Raw genomic sequence first — 20,439 nt, 5'->3', positions numbered from 1 at the left:
GACATTTAGCCCTGGGCCCCTGAGCCCCCTGAGAGAGTCACCAGCTTCTCTCAGAGCATGTGGTAGAGCCAACTTACAGGTTCCCAGAACACATCTGGCTAACACAGGGTTTCCCCAACTGCTGACCACAGGCTGTGGTTTGAGCCTGCCTGGGCTCAGTACCGGGCTGTGTTCTCAGGAGTGAGACACTGTAAGGCCTTCTCTCTCTTACCTCCAACAATGTGGCACTGCTGGTAAGAATCTCTATCTCTCACATCTAGCAGCAGGAAGGGGCAGTCAGGATAAGGTTTGTCTTTGGTACTGGGCTCTACTTTCTTCACGAGCCCTTTGTCTAGATCCAGTTCCCCAACGCCACTGATGACGCTGCAAGTGAAAAAGTAGGTCAGTAGACACTAGTCAGGGATTGGTGGCTTAAAGGTCAAATGTGTTTCTTCAGAATGGCGAGAGGGTGCTCAATGTCTCTTTAAAAGACACTTCAAAGAAAAAGGAAAATGGATGTGGTGTCTCAGTTCTGCCTCTGAATGCAAGATCCTACGGATGGATTCCTGTTCTCTCACCCTGGACCCAAAGGAGGGGATCCACTGTCCATACTAGCCTTCAGAGAATGCATGTTAGGTCATTAGCACGCAGAGGGGCAGAAACTGTAAGCGCAAGCTGCCTCCAGAAGCAAGGGCAGCATTCAGAGAAAGAAAGAGGCAAACAGTTACTCCAATGGAATTTTGATGAGTGTGAGAAAGCAGAGCAAAAGAGGAAAGAATACGGTTGACAGGGCAGGAAAACTGAAGGCATTTCTATGTATATCATATTTAACATAAAGTAACAACAGTGTTTTCATGTATTTCATATACTGATACAGTGACTCATCCAGTATGGATTTTGAACCTTAATGTTTTCAATAGTTGTCTGTAGTCACTTCCATTTTATAGGTTACAGTGTTGAGGCTGAAGAGGCTTTTAGATTTGGCAGCATTCGTGTAATGAGACAGTGGAAAAGCTAGGATTAAAACGAGGGAGGTCTGTTTCTGACCTGTTTCTGAGGTCATAAAATCACTGAAATTGGTCGCCAGGTTAATATAGGCAAAATGTGGCAAAAACATGAATCAGAGAAAAAAGGATAGGTGTTATGATCAAAGTGGCGAGTAGTGAAATATCTGTATTGGGATAGGAAGATAATCACTCTTCCAGGCAAATATGAAGACACATGTGCCAAACCACAGATTAGTCTAGCAATAGTTCCTCTCCCATCACAGCAAGTCAAATTCTGCCTTTAAATCCAATGATCACTACAACTATATGCCCTATAGTGCATATTTTGTTGAACCAAAGGAGAAGAAACTCTATTTCATGTGAAATTACGTGCTCAGTGGAAGCCTTGTTGGTCTATCTTGTTTTGAATGCAATTTTAGAGTCCTTGCACAGAAGTAGTTATAAAAATAATAATAGTGCAGTCGACAATAGCAATTCTTTCTCTAGTAGAACTAGCTTCTCTAGTAGAACTATTTTACCAGTAGAAGGGATGGATATGTGCAGAAAATCAGCACCGTCTTATAATCAACAGTGAATATCTGTGAGGAAGTGCTGCATCATGAAACTGCCATGTGCATTTGAGAGTTGACACCAAGGCTGCTTTCACTCTCCTTTGCGCCTATTTAATATCAGAGCACTATGTGTGGCACTCTATTTTTCTTCTGATTCTAGACAGGGTAATTATAAGCTGCAGCAGACAGAAAAGGGGGGGGGGGAAATCATACTCCCTGAGTCAAAAGATAGTGGTTGTAAAGCTAAGTCCTAATAGCAAACTTGCATATAGGAAGACTGAGAAGAATGGGGTTGAGGAGTGAAAATTAATGCTCTCCTATCAATATATTCTTACATTAACTAAGAATGCTGTGACAAGATCCAGGAGGTGGCATTGATATAAAGAGAAAATAGAATGGCTGAGATGAAAATGTGGGACTTCACTACGCCAACCTGTTTCTAAGGTCGTTAAATCGCTGACATTGGTATCTAGATTAATGAAGGTAAAATGCAGTGAAAACATGAATCTGATGAGAGCACCTCTGAAGGGTCGAGCGGCTGGAGTCCCCGGCTCCCTCACTGTTTATGAACTGGACGGGGCTTGGCGACTGCTCCCCAGGGCTCCCTTTCCCGTTGGTCTTGGCAGTGATTTCAGCATCAGGGTCTGAGGTTGCAGAATCATTGTCTAAAATTTGCAAGTGAATAAATAAATAAATTTAACCTCAGAATTTTTATTTACTTGTTAGGCAGTTCCACTGAAATTAGGTCAAGAAAAGGAACTCGTATTACCATTATTAAATTGTTCTAAGAGTTCTAACCTATAGGCTCTCAAACTGTAGTCTGTGGACCCCAGGAGCCCCCGAGACCCTTTCAGGGGATCTGAAAGGCGAAAACTATTTTCATAATACTAAGATGTTATTTGTCTTTTTTACCATGTTGATATTTGCACTGATGGTGCAAAAGAAGTGGTGGATAAAACTCCTGGCCCCTTAGCAAGAATCAGGGCAGAGGTACAGAGCTTTATTAGTAGTCACTGTATTTTTCATCAACATGCACACACTCACAGTTAATAAATACGGCAGTCACATTTTTAAAAGTCCCTGATGAAGCAGTAATAATAATTTTATTAAATCTCACCCTTAAGTACACACTTTTTAAATATTCTGTGTCATGAAATGGGGGAATCCACATACAGCAAGTTTGCTACATACCAACGTCCCATTGTTGTCTCCAGGAAAAGTATGTGTGTGATTTGTGCTGCTTTTGCCTTGAACACCACTTTTACTTGGAAGAAAAACTGACAGGAAAACTGTGGTTATTTAGACTTGTGCATTTGGCAGCTATTTTCTCAAAAATGATCTAAAGTGAATTTCTCATTTCAAGGAAAACAACCGATGGTATTTGTTGCAGTGATTAAATTTTGAACAAAAATCAGAATTTTGGAAACTATTTGCCATCAAGAGCTTGACTTCTTTACCATCTTAATGACTTTTCTGATAAGACACGTGTTGTGGTTAATAAATGTGACTTTTTTGATATTGTGTAATGAAATTTGTCAACATTTGGAAGATCTTCATAACTCAGTGAACCAGTATTTTCCAAATGACCAATGAATGATGTTATAAAATTATGTATGAGTAAAAGATACATTCAGAGTGCAAAAGAGACCAATGGGTTTAATGTAAGAGGGTATGAAAAGTTCATTGATATGGTTTCAGATTCCACACTACAACTAACCTTTAAGAAGGTACCAGCTATCAAGTTCTGATGTAATGTCAAAGAAAAATATCCACAACTATCTGAAAGGGCTATTAAAATATTCTTCCTTTTTTCAATTACAGATCTGTGTGAGGCCAGATTTTCTTCATGTCCTTTAGCCCAAAGAGCAAACTGCAACAGACTGAATGCAGAAGGTATGAGAACCATCTGTCTTCTATTAAATCAGACATTAACAAGACTTACAAAAAAGTGTACAACAATGTCATTCTCCATATATATTTTTGTTTTGGTAACATAGATATTTTGCATAAAAATATGTTATTTATGCTTGTAATGGGTTTAGTATTGTTTCTTAAGGTAAACAGCAAGTATTTTTAAAATTCTTGGTTTAAAATTTTAATACCCTAAATATTAATAGATATAATTCACAAAAACCAAAACTCTTTGAGGTCCTCAAAAATTAAGTGTGGAGGGAGACTGATACCAAAAGGTTTGAGAATTTGCTGTTCTAACCAATATAATGAGAGAAGACATAGAAATAAGAGGCCTAGTTGTTAAAGAGCATATTAAGTTTTAATTTGCGTATGATATAATACACCTAGAAACTTTAAGAGAATCCTATGAGAATAAGGGAAATAAATATGTTAGATTATAAAAATAATCTAGGTTTTATGGTTAATTATAAAAATAACCTATTTATAAAATAAATAAGTTAGATTAAAGAAAATATGGACAATCAAAATATTTTTCCTATATATCAATTGGAAAATAACATGAAGAACCTCTCATTTACAGTAACAACTGCAGATACAAAATATACTCTCCTAGAAAATAAACCTATTAAGAAATTTAAAGGCTGTATAAAAACTTGTAAGTCCTTTATAGGTCTTATAAAAATTTTACTTAGGGACATTAAAGAAGACCTGAATGAAGAGAGAGTGACATACCTTGCATATTCCTGACTTGGTGACTAAAAGTGAAATGATGTTAATCCCTTCCAAATTTCCAAATTTTTAGCCTTAATACAAATCCCAATGGGCTTAAAAAAAGCTTAAAAGAATTTTAAAGATGAGAAGAGAAAAAAAAAGATATATGTATGTGTGTATATATATATATATATATATATATGTAGAGAGAGAGAGAGAGAGAGAGAGAGAGAGAGAGAGAGAGAGGAAAGTAATTTGGAGAACCTGCCTTTTCAAATAGTAACATATACTGAAAAGGTAAATGATCAAAACAATGCACCAGAACAATGGAAAATAACAAAGAACTCAGAAACAAATCCTAGAATATATACAAAAATCTAATGTATGTTAAAGGTAACATCAAAAATCAGTGGGTAAAGGGAGAACTATTAAATAAATGGTGCTGGGATAATCTGCCAACTATCCAAAAAAATCAAATTTAGATAACCCCTTCATATCATATACCAAAATATATAACAGATGGATTGATGTAGGAAAAAACCCAAAGCAACCAAGCAAGCTAACAGATGAAAATATAGGTGAATATCTTATTTTGGATTTTATGAATTTAAAGCACTAAACGAAAACACAATATGAAAGGCTAATAGATTTAATCATGTAAAAACGCAAATCTCATATATGTCAAAAAACAACACAAAGAAAATTAAAAGGTCAATAACAAACTAGGAAAAGTATTCGTGACATATATAAGTGAGAAAAGGTTAATACACATTATTAGGAGTTTTAAAACTAGTTTGTTAATAGAAAAAAGATCATGTGCACAAGGTAAAAATGCAAACAAGATAAAATTGCTAATATGGAAAGGAAGTCTTCTTTTCACTCCAGACCTGCAGGCCCTCAGACCTCCACCCCCAAGGGAACTACCTTCAAATATTTGTCTCCTTCCAGAAATGAAACAACTACATATTTTGTATATATTTTGTATATATTTTATTTCCTCTCCTTTTTACATATCTAGGAGAATGCTATTCATACTGCTCTACACTTTGATTTGTTGTTTATTTTGTTATTTATTTATTTATTTTTTTACTTAATAATACAGCTTGGGTATTATTCCAAATCATCAAATAAAGATTTTTCTCATTTATTTTCAAGGCTGTATTGGTTTCCAATGAATAAAGATATCATAATTATATAAAGATTTTACAAATCAATAAGTAAAAGATGAACATTCCATTAGAAAAAAAATGGGAAAGGACATATAATGTCCTCAAAAGAAGAAATACGTATGACCAACAAACAGACATACGCAAAGCTCAATCACACTATCAAAGAAATCCAAAATAAAAATATTAGATACCATTTTTCCTCCATCAAATTGGCAAACATTTACAAAAATGAGAATTATTCATCACTGGCTAGGATGGGGAGAAATGGGTCTTCTCATTTGCTTGGTGGGAATGCAAACAAGTAGAACCTTTCTGGAGATAATGTGGAATCAGCACCGAGCATTTTAAAATGGTTCCACCCTTTGACAATCTGCAGCAATTTATCTTCAGGAAATAAATCAGAACCATACAAACATTTATGGGTTTACACTGCAGCATTATCTTATAAAAATGAAAAATTAGAAAAACGTTAATGGCCAACAATAGGAGAATAATTAAATATGTGGCATATACAAAGGAAAGACATTATATGACAACACAACCTTTACAATTAAGCTTTTGAAATCTATTTAATGACATAGTAAAGTGTGCATGATAAAATGTTAACTGAAAACAGCATAATACAAAACTATATACAAAGACTACGGATGTGGGTGGGGAAAACAGACCAAAATGTTAATACGGTTTATTAGTTATTTTAATTTTCTTCTTTATATGTTTTTTACAGTTTTCTAATTTTCTAGAAATATACTTTTAAGTCAGGAAAAAACAATAAACATTATAAAAGGAGTTTTTTTATTCCTTCAAAGTTGGCCAATACGCATACAGATACAATCTGTGCTACAGGCATTCCTGAGTTATTATTCTGTATAGAGCACTAGAAAAACACTAATATTACTCACACATTATGGTGTCCTACTTTACAAAAACCTGCAAATTTATCTCAGAAGAGAAAATTGCATGTGCCCATATGTTCTGGTGTTGTAATCTCAACAATGAATTAAAGGACAAAATCCAGGTACTTATATAACCAGGTTAAAATTGGGAGTACTGGTATGAGGAGACTCAATTATCTCTATTACAAAGAGCCCTTATTTCTCTGCTGTGTTAGAGGCATCTGTCATAGATAAATTCCTGTCTTTTACAGATTCTTTTTATCCTCCCTAACAAAAACAAGCCCAGGGAAATGACAGTCGAGTTGTACAAACCCAGTGTTCAGACTTCCTGAGAAACTTGTCTTGAAATCAGAAGTCAAATTCCTGGCCTACATCAACCTTAACAAAACACATTCCCCTTCAATAAACAGCCACACATTGACAGCTGAGGACTTCAGGATAAAATAAAGACCTTCACTCTGGGAATTCTTTTCATGACAGAACACCTAAGAGGTTTTCTTTTCAACTTGGTATTTAAGAAAGTAAATCTGGCGCCTATCTATCTTTCCAGCCTTATCTCCTAACCCCGCACCTACCCCTCCCTCAGACCACAGCCAGACTGGATTATGAGATTCCCCAAACACGCTTGGACTTCTTCTCTGTGCCTTTATTCAGGCTGCTCCTCAGCCTGAGACAGCCTCACCCTTAACTTGCACCTGTTGAGATTCTACCCCTAAAGGGGGCAGAGACCCAGTTCAAAAGCCTGGAAGAAGCCTACCTCAGTTTTCTAGCTGGAAAATACAGAGTTCTCACAGCACCCTGCATCTCTCAAAAGGCACATTCCAAGACCCCATAAGGATGCAATAAAGGCAGTGAGAAGACACTGGCTGCTACCAGAGACATGCAGATTTGTATCCTATGTCCATTCCTTATTGGCTGTTTACTTTGAGCAAGAAGTTTAACCTCTGAGGCTTGGGCTTCTCATCTGTACAGTGTACCTTCCTTCTAGAGTTTTTGAGAAGATTAAATAAGAAAACTCATGTGAAGTACCTAGCAATATATATTCATCAAACGATGGTTTCCTTCTAGTCCTCCGTGAATTTCTGTCATATTAGTAATTCTGTGTTTCTGTTATCATTTTCCTCACCCAATACACATACATATGTGCAGTGCACACTCGTAGCTACAAACTCCATGTAAGCAGAGCTGTGTTTTATTCATCTTTGTAGTCTCATAGCACCTAATTCTGTGACCTGTACTTATATAGAAGGCACTAAAAATATTTGTTGAAAAAAAGTAATTAGTATATTAAACACGTTTAAAACATTTAAGACTACAAATGTTACAGCCAGAAAACGAGATGGCTTTTTTAAAGAAATAAGAATTAGCAAAGCACCAGATAGCATTTCTCAGAGAGTAACAATCTAATTACAAACAGATACATCAAAGTCCCTGTGAACACAATAGCACAGTCAAATGGCCAATTTGTTATTTTCCCCATATCCTCACTTCTCATTACCTTCTAGCCTTTTAATCTCCTCAGCTGTCACTTCCAATGTTTGATCAGATAGGGAAGCAACTTGGATGACCTGATAGAAAAAAGAATGAAATGTGTAGAAGTGTGTATGTTTGTTTGTCTTAAACAGAGGCAATTCTGTTTTTAACAAAAGATGAGGAAATATCAAACATCAAAGATCTCCTGTTTTAAGAAACTGTCAGTGTCCCCAACTGGAGACTAAATCTCAGGTCTTCTTACTTTGGGGGTGGTAATTACACTGCAGATGATCATTCCGGAAGAAAAGATTTCTTTAAAACATTACACAATAAACTTAAAAGACCAAAAGGATAATTTTGGACACGAAACATAAGTAAGAGTTTAAAACTGCATTCATACATATTCTAGTCCCAACATAACATGCTATTTCTTGAAAATGCAATACTTAAAATAACAGCATTGTATCAGAAATTCTTCATGCAATGAAGAAATAAATGTAATTATGAATATATTGATTACAATGTTGTATACCCAACATACAGTTTTTAAAGCACTTTTGCCTGGGGGGAAGTGATAAATTAGGAGATTGGGAGTAACATATACATACCACTATATATAAAATAGATAACTAACAAGGACCTACTGTATAGCACAGAGAACTCTAGCCAATACTCTATAATAACCTATAATGGGAAAAGAATCTGAAAAAGAATGGATATATATATATATATATATATATACACACACACATATATAAAACTGATTCACTGTGCTGTACACCTGAAAGTAACACAACATTGTAAATCAACTATACTCCAATAAAAAATTTTTTTAAATGCTTGGTAGAATTCAAATTAAAAAAATAATAAATCACTTTTCATGACTTAGCTCATAAGACCCAACATCCACCTTAAGTTACATCACTGTAACCCTTGTTTGGGGGTCAGAGAGACACTTTGTCCATAATTTTCAAATGAAAGAAGAAAGCGACTTTCCTAAAGTAACAAAATAGACCATGGCAGAAAGACTTGGAAAAAGAACCCAGTCATAGATGGGAGATCACCTGCTTTCCACAGAGAAAAATGTCCAAGCAATAAAGAATCCAGAATTCTAGATTCTCAATATTAAGATAAATGGGCAAGGAAAAATAAAACCTAAACTACAAATTTGATGATTAAAAAGGAGAATGTACATTTTACTTTATAAAATTCTTATCAAAGAAAAAAGAAAATTTCATACCAATTAGTCCTCTCATAGGTGAAATATAAAGAATCAGAAGAAAACCCTCTGCGAACATTACCTAGAGTTGAATTTAGAAATACTCACATAAAGCAGCACAAATTAGAAAGTCTTTACTCCAATGGAAGATCATTAAACTTACCAGCTGGGCAAAAGTTGTAACTTTTAGTCTCTTAAAAAGCTCATCTTTTTTGTATCTATAATCTGAAAAGCAGAACAGGACAAATATTTTTTCCAGGCTTATTTTGCTTTCTTAGAGATATTAATTCTTTCTAGTCATCAAGTTATATGGTATATTTTTCAAGTTATTTACATGTTTTATCTCATTTGATCCTCATGATATCCTCAGAATTAAGCATGGCAGGTATTATATCACCTTTTCATTTACTCCTTTGCTTTGGCCAGTAAGAAGCCTCAAGCTGAATTTATAAGCCACCTTTTTGGGCCTAATGATTTTACCCCTCCCCTTTATTTGTGTACCATTTTCCTTACTATGCTGTCTCTACTTTGACCATACTGTATTGCATGCATTTTTGTAAGCCCTTTAAATCCTTTTCAGAATAAGCAGGGAATAAACATCTGCATTTTACAAATGAGAACAGAGACCCAGAGAAGCTGAGTTGCCCTAGGTCAAGAGCTGGTAAGACATTTACTATTCTATCTCTGCCCTGAAAAGAGTACAATTCTATTCCTGAGGTTACAAACTATGCTAGAGACACAGGCCAACCCTTTTTTTTTTTTCCTGGAGTACAATGCTGGGCACAAATTTGTAATTGGTCCTGATAATCTCTTACATCAATTTTCCCTCAACTCCACTTCAATAAAAATCAACCTATTCAGTTTTGAATATGAAAAAGTTCTGGAGATCTATTGTACAACAAAGTAAATATACTTAACACTACTGAACTGTACACTGAAAAAGGTTATGATGGTAAATTTTGTTATGTGGGGTTTTTTTAACCACAATTAAAAAAAAAGAAAAATCAACTGAAAACATCAATATTTACTCAGTGCTATCTTTACAATTCTGAGACATAACTCAATGGGGGTACTTTTGCATTTGTTTGTGTTAATAATTCTTCATATCATATTAAACAGTTTTTAAAAATTTAGCCAATCTCACTTTATTATTTGTCCCATAGAGCCATATTAAAAATTGGCTTCCCTAAACTTTTCTGAAGATGACTTGCCAATTCTGAAGAGTTTTCAGCATTGAACTCCTGCCTACCCTTTCCCTTCACTCCTCTTCTAGGTTTATATACTGATGTCCTTGACTCCTTAAATACTGCCTCATTATTTCAGAATTACTGAAGGTTAGCTGGATAATTACTATGGCCTTCACTGTCTCATAAACCAAGACTCCTAGCAACAAAGGAAAGGATTAAAGGTACTTAAGATTATTTACCTGGTGATACTAATCATTTCCATGAATTTTCCAAAAAACCAGCACAGACCAAATAGTTACTTTGGAGGATAATGTTAGCTTGGTTTACCAAATAGCTTTCGACTCAGAGTCAGGAAATGATATTACCTTAAAAACAGGCCTTCTGTAAATATATCAAGACTCTTTCTTATGGGAATTAAAGCTTCTCTGTTCCAAAATGCCCTAAAGATAGCAATTTGGCTAAAAAATGACCTTTCTTCCAGAAAATTCTTACAACAGCTTCTTCTAGATACAAGATGCAAAGGAGCTTCTAAAACCCACCAGGATGCAGACCCGAATAAGCTGAGCAGAAGCTTTAAAAAGTGCAAGTGAACGACTATAGTATTTCTCTCAATTGCCACCGACTTGCCCACCAAAAGTTATTTACATAAAGCAAAATGGCAATAAATCAGCCAGTGAAAACAGTCAACAGCTTTCAAAGTAGTTTGCACTGTGGCATTTATCCACTGATATTCTTTTGGTATAGTAACATAGTTTGAAATACTTCTCCAATTCTTCACATTCTAAGTATAAAAGGTACATATTAAAATCCCCTTTAAATAGAAATCACCTTAAACGAGAAAACAGGCGCTGCTATTTTCTAATGATCATAGTTTCTAGCATCCTCTCATAAGCACTAGAAATCCCAATGCACATTTGACCCTGAACTCTACATACCTGGTTCTGGTTTAGAAGGACAGCCATCATTAGGACTTTCTGACATTATTACTCAGAGATAAAAGATCAAGCTAGACGTTTTACAGTAAGTTTTAAATTTTATAAAAAGGATAACTTGGAAAGCTCTGACAGTCTGTCCTTGCAAGGGCGAACAGAGCTTTAAGAATGGAGCTTCTGCTACTATAGCTTCTCCCAAACTCTGTGATGGAGACAAAAAATCCTAGTTTCAGATATGTTATCAAGTTTTGCTTCTCTGGTAAGTCTGGAATCTAAGTGTGTCTCTCTCGAGTTACTGGAAGGACAGAGACCTAACTATCTAGGATGTTTCACACTGGGCCCAACTAGTGTCATCTAACCACTGGAAGCCAAGAATGGGCTTTGTGAATGGTCAATAGACACAGTGTGTCTATTTTCCCCAGGCAGAGTTGAAAGAATATTCAGATTACAAAGGAATTCTGCGTTTTCAGGGTTCTGTTAAAACACATTATTAGCAAAGGGAAGTTGGGCTCACAGTGGAAGACAAATCAAAGGAAGTAACAGCACAAGGTTTGTGATTTCACAGAAAGACATGGCATCTAAGGTAATCCGAGAAAAGTGACGGGTTTAGGGTGTCATGAAACAAGGCAATATTCTCCTCCCTTCTGACCCAAAAGAACACCTACAACAGAAGATGGGAAAAGAGAAGGAAATATCTTCCAAAATATAGATCCCAAACCAGAATCTGAAGTAATTCTAGTCGGGGAATCAGCACAAAGTGTGTAAAAGGTGAGACGAACCTGCTGTCTTACTAAAAGGAAGCTCACAACTTCTAAAGAAGGAAGGTGAAGTAAGCATTTTCGAGGACTCTAATCCACAGGTGTTTCTTTTGGGAGATAAGCTCCATTTAAAGTTTAGATATTAAAGAAACCACATTGTGCTTTTAAGAACTGTTTTAAACAGGGTTTCAGCAATCTGGGTGGAATGGGACAATTTTTATGGGACAAATTTTGGTGTGGACAGGTGAGCTCACACTCAGCTACAAATGCTTAGGAGGTGAAAGAGGCTACAAACCAAGACAGAAGCAGGCCAGTTGAATTTTGCTTGCCGTGGATGAATTAAGGACGACAACAATGAAGTTTAGGTGAGTAAACAAGATTTTTTTCCATAGTTTAAAATTTTAATATACACTTAAAATATATATACTTAAAGTGGAATATTTTACAGATATATAACATTTAAAATATATAGCATAAAATGTTTAAAATATAAAATATATAAGAAGAAAAGGATACTGCGACATCACACATTAAAAAACAAATGTCTATAGCATCAGTCCTTGTAGTTGAACGTGGCAAATAACAGAGTCAGCAAGAAGCTGCTCCTGAGTCCAGATCTATTGTCTGGGGTTTCTCAATACGGCAGCAATTCAAAAGGAACAGGAACATTATCATTTAAATTAAAAGGCCTGCTGTGTAAAAACAGAAGTTCTGGTGAATTTTGGATTTGTAATATTCTCTTCCCAGAAGATATATATTACCAGAGCCAAGTCCTGAACTGCTATCAATCAGAGTACCTCTTCACTGCCATTAGCTCAATATTGCCCTAGCACTGGGTTCTCCTACTGAAGCTATGAACAAATCCATCTTAGAAAATAGATGTTCCTACTTCTCTAATTCTAGACTTGATGTGTACATTTTACATCTGTTTTGGACACAGATTGAAAAATTATGATTTTGTGCGAGGGCAGTGCACTCAATGACTAGAAGCATATCTTTGCTGAAGATTAGTTTTTTAAAAGGATGTGCATGAAATATGATTTTTAATTAAAAGAAAGCCAACTGCAATGAATTTATAATGTATAACACCACTTTAAGAATAAGCTCTTTCTTTCTTACACCGCTAAGTCTTTCATGAATACTGTCGAATTTATACTCAAAAGAATGTTATAAGTTATTATTACTCCTATCTCAGGTATAGAGAAAATAATAAAATAGGAAAGATTAAGTACCTTGAATAAAGGTCATAAAGACTGCAGTACAATGAAACTAGAAATTTGGGTTCTCAGTGCTTCACTAGAGGTTATTTCACATTCCAACATTAACATCTCCTATGGGATCTAAGTCAGGTAGAACTCAGACTCAAAGACCACAATCTTAGCAGCTGACCAGAATGGCACAGTGTTTCCCACATCCTTCTAGGCACCTGCCACACTCACCTGACACCCATAGCTCTGTGTGTGTGTCAGCTGTAGAGTGTGGTTAGGCTCGTTAATAACCAACTTGTAGAGCAACTACAGGGTTCCATTATCCCAAACCATCAGTAGTGTTACTCACTTTTTTTGATCTCTTCTAGCTTCTCAATGTATTTAGTCATACTGTTACCTAAAAAGAGAAGCAGGATTTTAGCTATGCTTTTCATGGAAGAAAATGAGTAACACTGTGAAAACAGAATGGAGTACAAGTATTCCCTAAGCCTTCCCATTCTGCTTTTACAGAATTACAGTAGACAAATGGATCAGACACAGTAAATAGTCTTTTGGATTATACAGCATTATTAAAAGGTAAGGAATCCAGGGAAATGTTCTGGTCAAATGCATTAAGCTGAGGTGCACACCCAATAAACATTAAGTCCCCCCAGGCAGTACGAATGATCACTTCATGTAATGTTTTTTCTTTCTGAGTTAAGCCTTTCCTCTTCCATTTATCCCCCCATAAGCTTTTTGTGGGGAAGATATGCAGAGGAAGAGAAAGAAGCAATGAGCTCTGAATGTCTAAAATGTGCCGTTGTGCCTACCCAAGCAACCCTTTCCTCTTCACTTAATCTTTGTGGTTTCCTTCTCTTTCCTGAACTTGGTCTTCCACTATTCATGCTGATGTTGCAGCCTGAACTAGACCACACAGTCTGCACACCAGTATTCACTGTGGATTTGATTTGCTGAGAAATAACAGCAGATTCCCACCACTGTGGAGAGTCCTCAACCCTCATGTTTTATGGCCTGGTTCTACAACACTAGGCTCTAGCCAAGGTGGTTTGGAGAGTTTTCATGCATTAAAACTGGGCCAGGATCCTTCTGGTTTCCGAATGAACTAAAGTCTGCTTCTCAAGCCAGGGGCTATTATTTTTTACTAGGCATGCTTCAATTTGATTCAATTCAGCACAGCAAGCTCTATCTGGCACCTGAAAGGTATAGCAAAACATTCAGAATAATTTCTCATTTCTAAAATTGTGCTCCTAACTTTTAAGCCTTGAGAGGAGCTAGTCAGTTTCAGTCACAACTTCAGGTAAAAGAAATGCTTCCAATTAATAGCATGAACTGATGTTTTCAAGCACTATTCTGAACTTTTCTTCATGTTTAGGTCAGAAGCAAAGAAAGAAAATCCTTGCTCTAAAACCCAAAGTACATTTTCAAAAAACAACTTATATCATTTGTTATTAAGTCCTTGTCATGAATTCATTATAGAATAAAATTCTACTGAGTTAAAAATTTTTTTTCGTCTGAAGACACACAGTCCCCAAATCAGAACCAAAAAGCACGACTCAGTGTAGTCCTGGACCCAGACTGTATCCTTCCAAAAGCTCAGGGAGACATGACAGTAGTCAGGGCTGCTCAGAAGCTGAGGGTCCTCAAGACAGACACTGAGAACATCTCAGAAGAAGTCCAAATAGCACCAAAGACCAAGATTAGAACAAAATATGATCTTTTCTAGGTTCTTCAGGCTATAATGGACCTGAGATGTGACCAGATCTCCACAGTGGAAACCATGAATCCTTCCCAGACTCACATCCTCTTCCCTGCAACTCTGCACTTGGGCGGGAACTCGACTGGTCAGTACTGGGGTTAGAAGACAGGGCAAATGGTGCGCTGTTCAGCGTCCTACAGTCTTATTCTTAAACTATTTTACGTAGGAGCTTCTGGTTATATGTTCCTGAGTCCCTTACAGTGCCAGGCTGTTGATGTGGCAGTCAGTTTCTTTTGGCTGGAGAAGCTTTATGCCTCCTTCCAGAATCGTCAAAAAACTGAGGTACAAAAAGGATCACTGACTTGTCCAGTGACACAGCAAGTTGGTAACTAAGTCAAGATTAGTACTCCCAACCTCCTGGTTTCTAATATGGCTCACAAAAACATATCATTCTCTGGCTGTGCTGTTTTAAAAACATGATTTCACTGTGAGGTAAATATGTAGGAAGTGTTACTTCCTTTATAGTATTGGGTGGGAACCATTTTATGCTCTAAATTCCCTGAGGCATACTATGAATGGAAAACAACAGCCAACCTTATTATATAGTCTTTATTATTAAAACATTGCATTTCCAATCTATAGCAGTTTCCACTAACAACATGTCTAAAATCCATTTCTCAGTCAGTTCTCAACATTTTCAGTGTATTTACACAACACTTCATCTTCATACCAGCAGAGCCTCACAACGACCCTGTGAGGTAGGTTGTCATTCCTACTGATTATTTTTCCCACTAAAGGAGAAGGCAGAGAAACAAAATCTTTTGCAGAGGTGTACAAATACTTGGCTAAATTAAGAACAAATCTAAGAGGGCTATTGATAAGTTCTTTTCATTACAGCCATTCATTCTATCCAAGTAGAGGGGGGTGGAAAGAATATGGAGGATTTCTGCATTGCTTCAATTGGAGAAATGACTAACTGACACAAAAAAATCTCTAAAAATGAGTTTAGAAAGTATGAAAAGTAGTATTTTATCCCACTTCATATACTGCTTATATCTTAACTAAGCAGCTCATCTTACTGGATCTAATTTCATCTGAGAATAGTTTTTTGACTACCTTTTAAAAAGAATACAAATGAATCAATTCTATAATTGACTTATTTATAAACACATTTTTGTTTTACACAAAAGTAAGGCACCTAAAAGACTATCAACAGACTAATTTTTTAAAATTAAAATTACACATTACTGCCAGATACATTTTCCTAGACAATACTTTGATTAAAAAAAGTCAGCGGCTCCCCATCACTTACTGACTCAAGTTTAAACTCCTTGCTCTACTCGTGAAGGCACCAACATCTTACCTACCTCTTCAATCTTGCCTTAATTACTAAACTTGACAAACTCTCTGTTAGTCTTTGGTTCTCTAACATGTCACCTTGCCCATGTAATCATAATAGCTCACCCAGCTGGAAGTGACCTTTCCCTCCTCGGAACTTCTACAGCACTCGGCTTACCACTCACAAGGCATTTATCATTGTACTGCCTTATTTGTGCGCAAGTCTTATCTATCTTATTATACTGACAGCTCAAAACAACTATTTACACACACACACACACACACACACACACACATCTTTATCCTTTCCATTGTCTAGTGTAGGAGGCAATCAAAAATATTTGCTAAATGAAAAATACTATGAAGATCTACTAGCTGAAGAATCCTTATAATGAATTATATTATAATGTAAATAATCACACCCCAATTTGGTTTGAGTTTTTGGATACCTGATTTTCTCTAAGCTATGCCCAACCTGATTTATATATAGTACATATATGTTACATACTACTTAAATGACCTATATTGTTTCAGGACTCAGGTAACCTAGAAATGTATAAGATGGTATTTAGCTTCTACTTAGTTTATAATTTAAGTTGCAACAAAAGATATATAAAAAAGTTTTACAACTGGAATCAAGAGAAAAACACAACTCAACTATATCAATAGTGCTAAGCAAAGAGAGCACAATCAACGAACTGAGTGACTCATTCATTAGATTTTTTCCTTTGTTTTCCTATAATTTAATAACATTATTTGAACTGAGCCAGTAAGAAAAGTAAGTGATTTTGAGCAGCAGTAATCTAAAGTGGGTAAGATTTATAAGGCACGAACTCAGTTGCTAAGAGACAATTCCATTGCTTTATTTTTCTTCAATATTTCCCTCCTCTACGGAGAAGTTCTTTTGGCTCAGAAGGAGCAGAAAGCTTGAAAAGAGGCACAGTGGTCCTTTGTTAATCTCAATAAGTTATACGAGTGCATAGTGCTTTCTGGTTTGTAAAAGGCTTTCACATACATTTCTTCCTTTGACATAAGAAACAGAATTAAATACCAAATAAAAATGAAGAGTACTTAGTCTATAATGAGTTTGAGTGCTTAAGATCAAGGCTATTAGCAGATATTCAGGAAAAGTAAAGACTAAGAAGAAAAAAGGAAATGACTAGTTTGTATGGAGATAAGAAAACTAAGGTGAATTTCTAAAAAACAAAAAAAGGCTAGAAAAGACTGAATGGAGATAGTCTACAGAATTTTAGAAAGCTAAAGAAATTTGAAATTAGATTGAATATAGATTGAAATGAGAGAATAATGCCAGCAATGAAAGAGTGTAGGAGACTAACAAAGGGAGAGCCCTGTGGTTTGGAAAGTTAATCAGCCTGCAGTGCTACAGAGCAGAAACCCAGAGAGGGTGCTTGAGAATACACAAGAACCCTGCGGTGGAGACTGAACAAAACGCCGTCAGGGATTTCATCGGAAGCATAATCCATTCATGGCACAGTCTGGCAATGCTGGGGAGCTGGTAAGATACACTCAGGCACCTATGGAACAAAAGAAATATTTGAAGTTCAAAATAATTCTGATATTTCTAGCCATGGCTATACACTGGTGTTTGAGTTTATAAGAGAAGTAGCATCAGAAGGATAGAAGTAAAAAATTATCTTTACCCAGGAAGAAGATATCAGTCTTTGAAGAGCTCAGTAGAAGGTGATTTGGGTGAAGACAGGAGATGCCACGAAATTCTTGATTTCTTGTGATTAACTCTGAACTGCTCACTGTTTGGTAAGAAAAGATTAAAGACCCATCTATTTAGCCTAGAAATGAGAAATGCTCACTCATTATCGTGCCTATTTCCACGGCTCTGACTGCAGAGCTTAAAATCATACCACAGACAGGAGTTTCTTACTTTTACTTGACCTTTAAAGTAACTCTGGTGTTTTCATAACCAGGACTCCTCACACTTTTCACCTCATGGCAGACATATATAAGTGATAATATTTGGACAAAATGCTGAGGTTTGGGCTGTCTCAAGCCCTGATGGCTCTCCAAAGGTTTGAAGGGATCTGTATCCTGGCTCATAACCCATAGGCCACTGTACCGAATACAAAGGGAGGTAAGTCACAAAACTAAATAGAAAAAAAATTAAAATCTTTTCCTGAAACTGACTTTAAAATAATTTCTAAATCTGAAACAAACAAAAAATTGAACACTAGAATTAGATTTCTCACACACTGACTTTAAAATATGTTGAGTTTTAAGCAATGAAGCATACTCTGGCCCTTCCAAAGACATTATAAAACTAGTTTGGGAGACTTCTGCTTCCAGGAATATGAGGTAGATGTACTTTTCTCTACTCCTCCTGCTAAGTACCACAAAATCCCTGGACAACCCGCAAAATGGGAGAAAATATTTGCAAGTTATACTCCTGATAAGTGTCTACTATCCAGAGTATGTAAAAGAACTCCTATAACTCAATAATAAAAAGACAAATAACCCAACTAAAAAACCAATGATATGAATAGCCATTTCTCCACAGGAGCTATATAAATGCCAATAAGCACATTAAAAGGTGCTCAACATCATTACTCATTAGGAAAATGCAAATGAAAACCACAATGAGATACCACTTCACACCCACGAAGATGACTATAATCAAAATGATGGACAATAACAAGCATTGTTGAGGATGTGGAGAAAAAAAGAGCCCTCCTACACTGCTGGTGGGAATGTAAAGTACAGCTACTTTGGAACACACTTTGGCAGTTCCTCAAAAAATTAAACACAGAGTTAATGTCTGACCAACAGTTCAATTCCTAGGTACATCAACAAAGAGAACTGAAAACGTATGTTCACACAGAAACTTGTACACTAATGTTTTAACAGCATTATGGCCAAAAAGCGTAAACAAACCAAACATCTACCAGATGATAAGTAGATAAACAAAATGTGAAATAGCTATATAAAAGAATAGTTTGGCAATAAAATGGAATAAAGTATTGATACATGCTACAACAATGATGAGCCTTGAAAACATTATGCTAAGTGAAAGAAGCCAGACACAAAAGGTCACATATTGTATGATTCCATTTATATGAAATGTTCAGAAGAGGCAAACTCATAGATACAAAAGATAGATTAGTGATTACCAGGAACTGGTAAAAGTAAGGAATGGGAAATGATTACTTTGGGTACAGGATTTCTTTATGGGATGACAAAAAATTTCTGCAATTAGATAGTGGTGATGGTTTCACAACCTTGTGAATGTACTAAAAATGTCTGAATTGTACATTTTTAAAGGTTGAATTTTATGATATGTAAATTATATCTCAATTTAAGAAAACACACCAATTAGAAAAAAAGATTGAATAAAAAAAATCCTAGATGGGATAAATTAAGAGTTTGGTAATATCAGATACACACCACTATATATAAAATAGATAAACAACAAGGTCCTGCTGTATTGCACAGGGAACTATATTCAATATCTTGTAATAACCTATAATGGAAAAGAATCTGAAAAAGAATATATAGTATATATATATAAAAAACAGAGTCACTTTGCTGTATACCAGAAACTTAACACAATATTATAAATCAACTATACTTCAATTAAAAAAAATCCTGTACATTATACATAAAACAAACATAAGAAGACTCTAATAGGTAGAGAGAGGAAGGCAGACTGGTTAGGGACCTCAGGACCCGAGGAATGACATAATGGCTGAGTTACCTGGGTGCTGTCTGTTTGTTTTTTGCCTCATATACACTAGACTTGGAGCTGAAGAAGCCAGAAACCCAGAAATACCTATGAACAGACCAAAAATGTCCCTAACAAAAGCCTGCTATCTCCAGCCAAAGGACAGCAAGACAGAAAACTATTAGATAATAACTGCCTTTTTCCAGCCACATTCCACAGAAAAGCTATGTCCTACCCTTAACTGCCAGCAAAGGCCAGATGGGGAGCCTTGATTTCCATCCTTGCTGGACTGTGATGAGATGCCATCAAAGTACCAGAAAGAGGAGAAAGAGGCTGGGGCTGAAAATGTACTCAAAATATAATTGCTGAAAACTTTTCAAATTTGGCAAGTGACATGAACTTCAGATTTATATAGAAGCTGAGTAAACTCCGAACAGGACAGACCCAAAGAAATCCACACCAAGATATATCATAGTTAAACTTCTGAAAACTAAAGAAAAAAAAATCTTGAAAGCAGCAAGAGATAAATGACACCTTACCCATATGGGAAAAACAGTTTGAATAACAGGAGATTTCTCATCAGAAATCAGGTGGCCAGAAGAAAGTGGCACAATATTTTTCAAGTGCTGAAAGAAACGAACTGCCAACCCAGAATCCTATACCTAGAGAAGATACTCTTCAGGAATGAAAGGAAATCAAAACATTCTCAG

The 20,439-nt window shown here is 35.9% G+C and overlaps 1 protein-coding gene across 3 annotated transcripts in view; it reads right to left on the bottom strand.

The window, feature by feature from the left end:
- Positions 1-20,439, bottom strand: part of CEP41 (centrosomal protein 41) — a 42,223-nt gene that overhangs the window by 3,620 nt on the left and 18,164 nt on the right. For 2 of the 3 annotated variants that reach the window (XM_082662316.1, XM_082662317.1), the window contains 5 exons: positions 13,354-13,401; positions 9,083-9,144; positions 7,726-7,795; positions 2,058-2,202; positions 212-363 (listed from right to left, as the gene is read on the bottom strand). In XM_082662316.1, coding sequence (XP_082518442.1) covers positions 212-363; positions 2,058-2,202; positions 7,726-7,795; positions 9,083-9,144; positions 13,354-13,401 — 477 coding nt within the window. Of the gene's footprint in view, positions 1-211; positions 364-2,057; positions 2,203-7,725; positions 7,796-9,082; positions 9,145-13,353; positions 13,989-20,439 lie in introns of those variants that run through there. The other variant, XM_082662315.1, reaches the window with a different exon arrangement.

This window comes from Grampus griseus (genome assembly GCF_964374135.1).
Source record: "Grampus griseus genome assembly, chromosome: 9".
NCBI lineage: Eukaryota > Metazoa > Chordata > Mammalia > Artiodactyla > Delphinidae > Grampus > Grampus griseus.
Note: the sequence above shows the minus strand (reverse complement) of the source record. Positions and strands in the feature narration are given on the sequence as shown.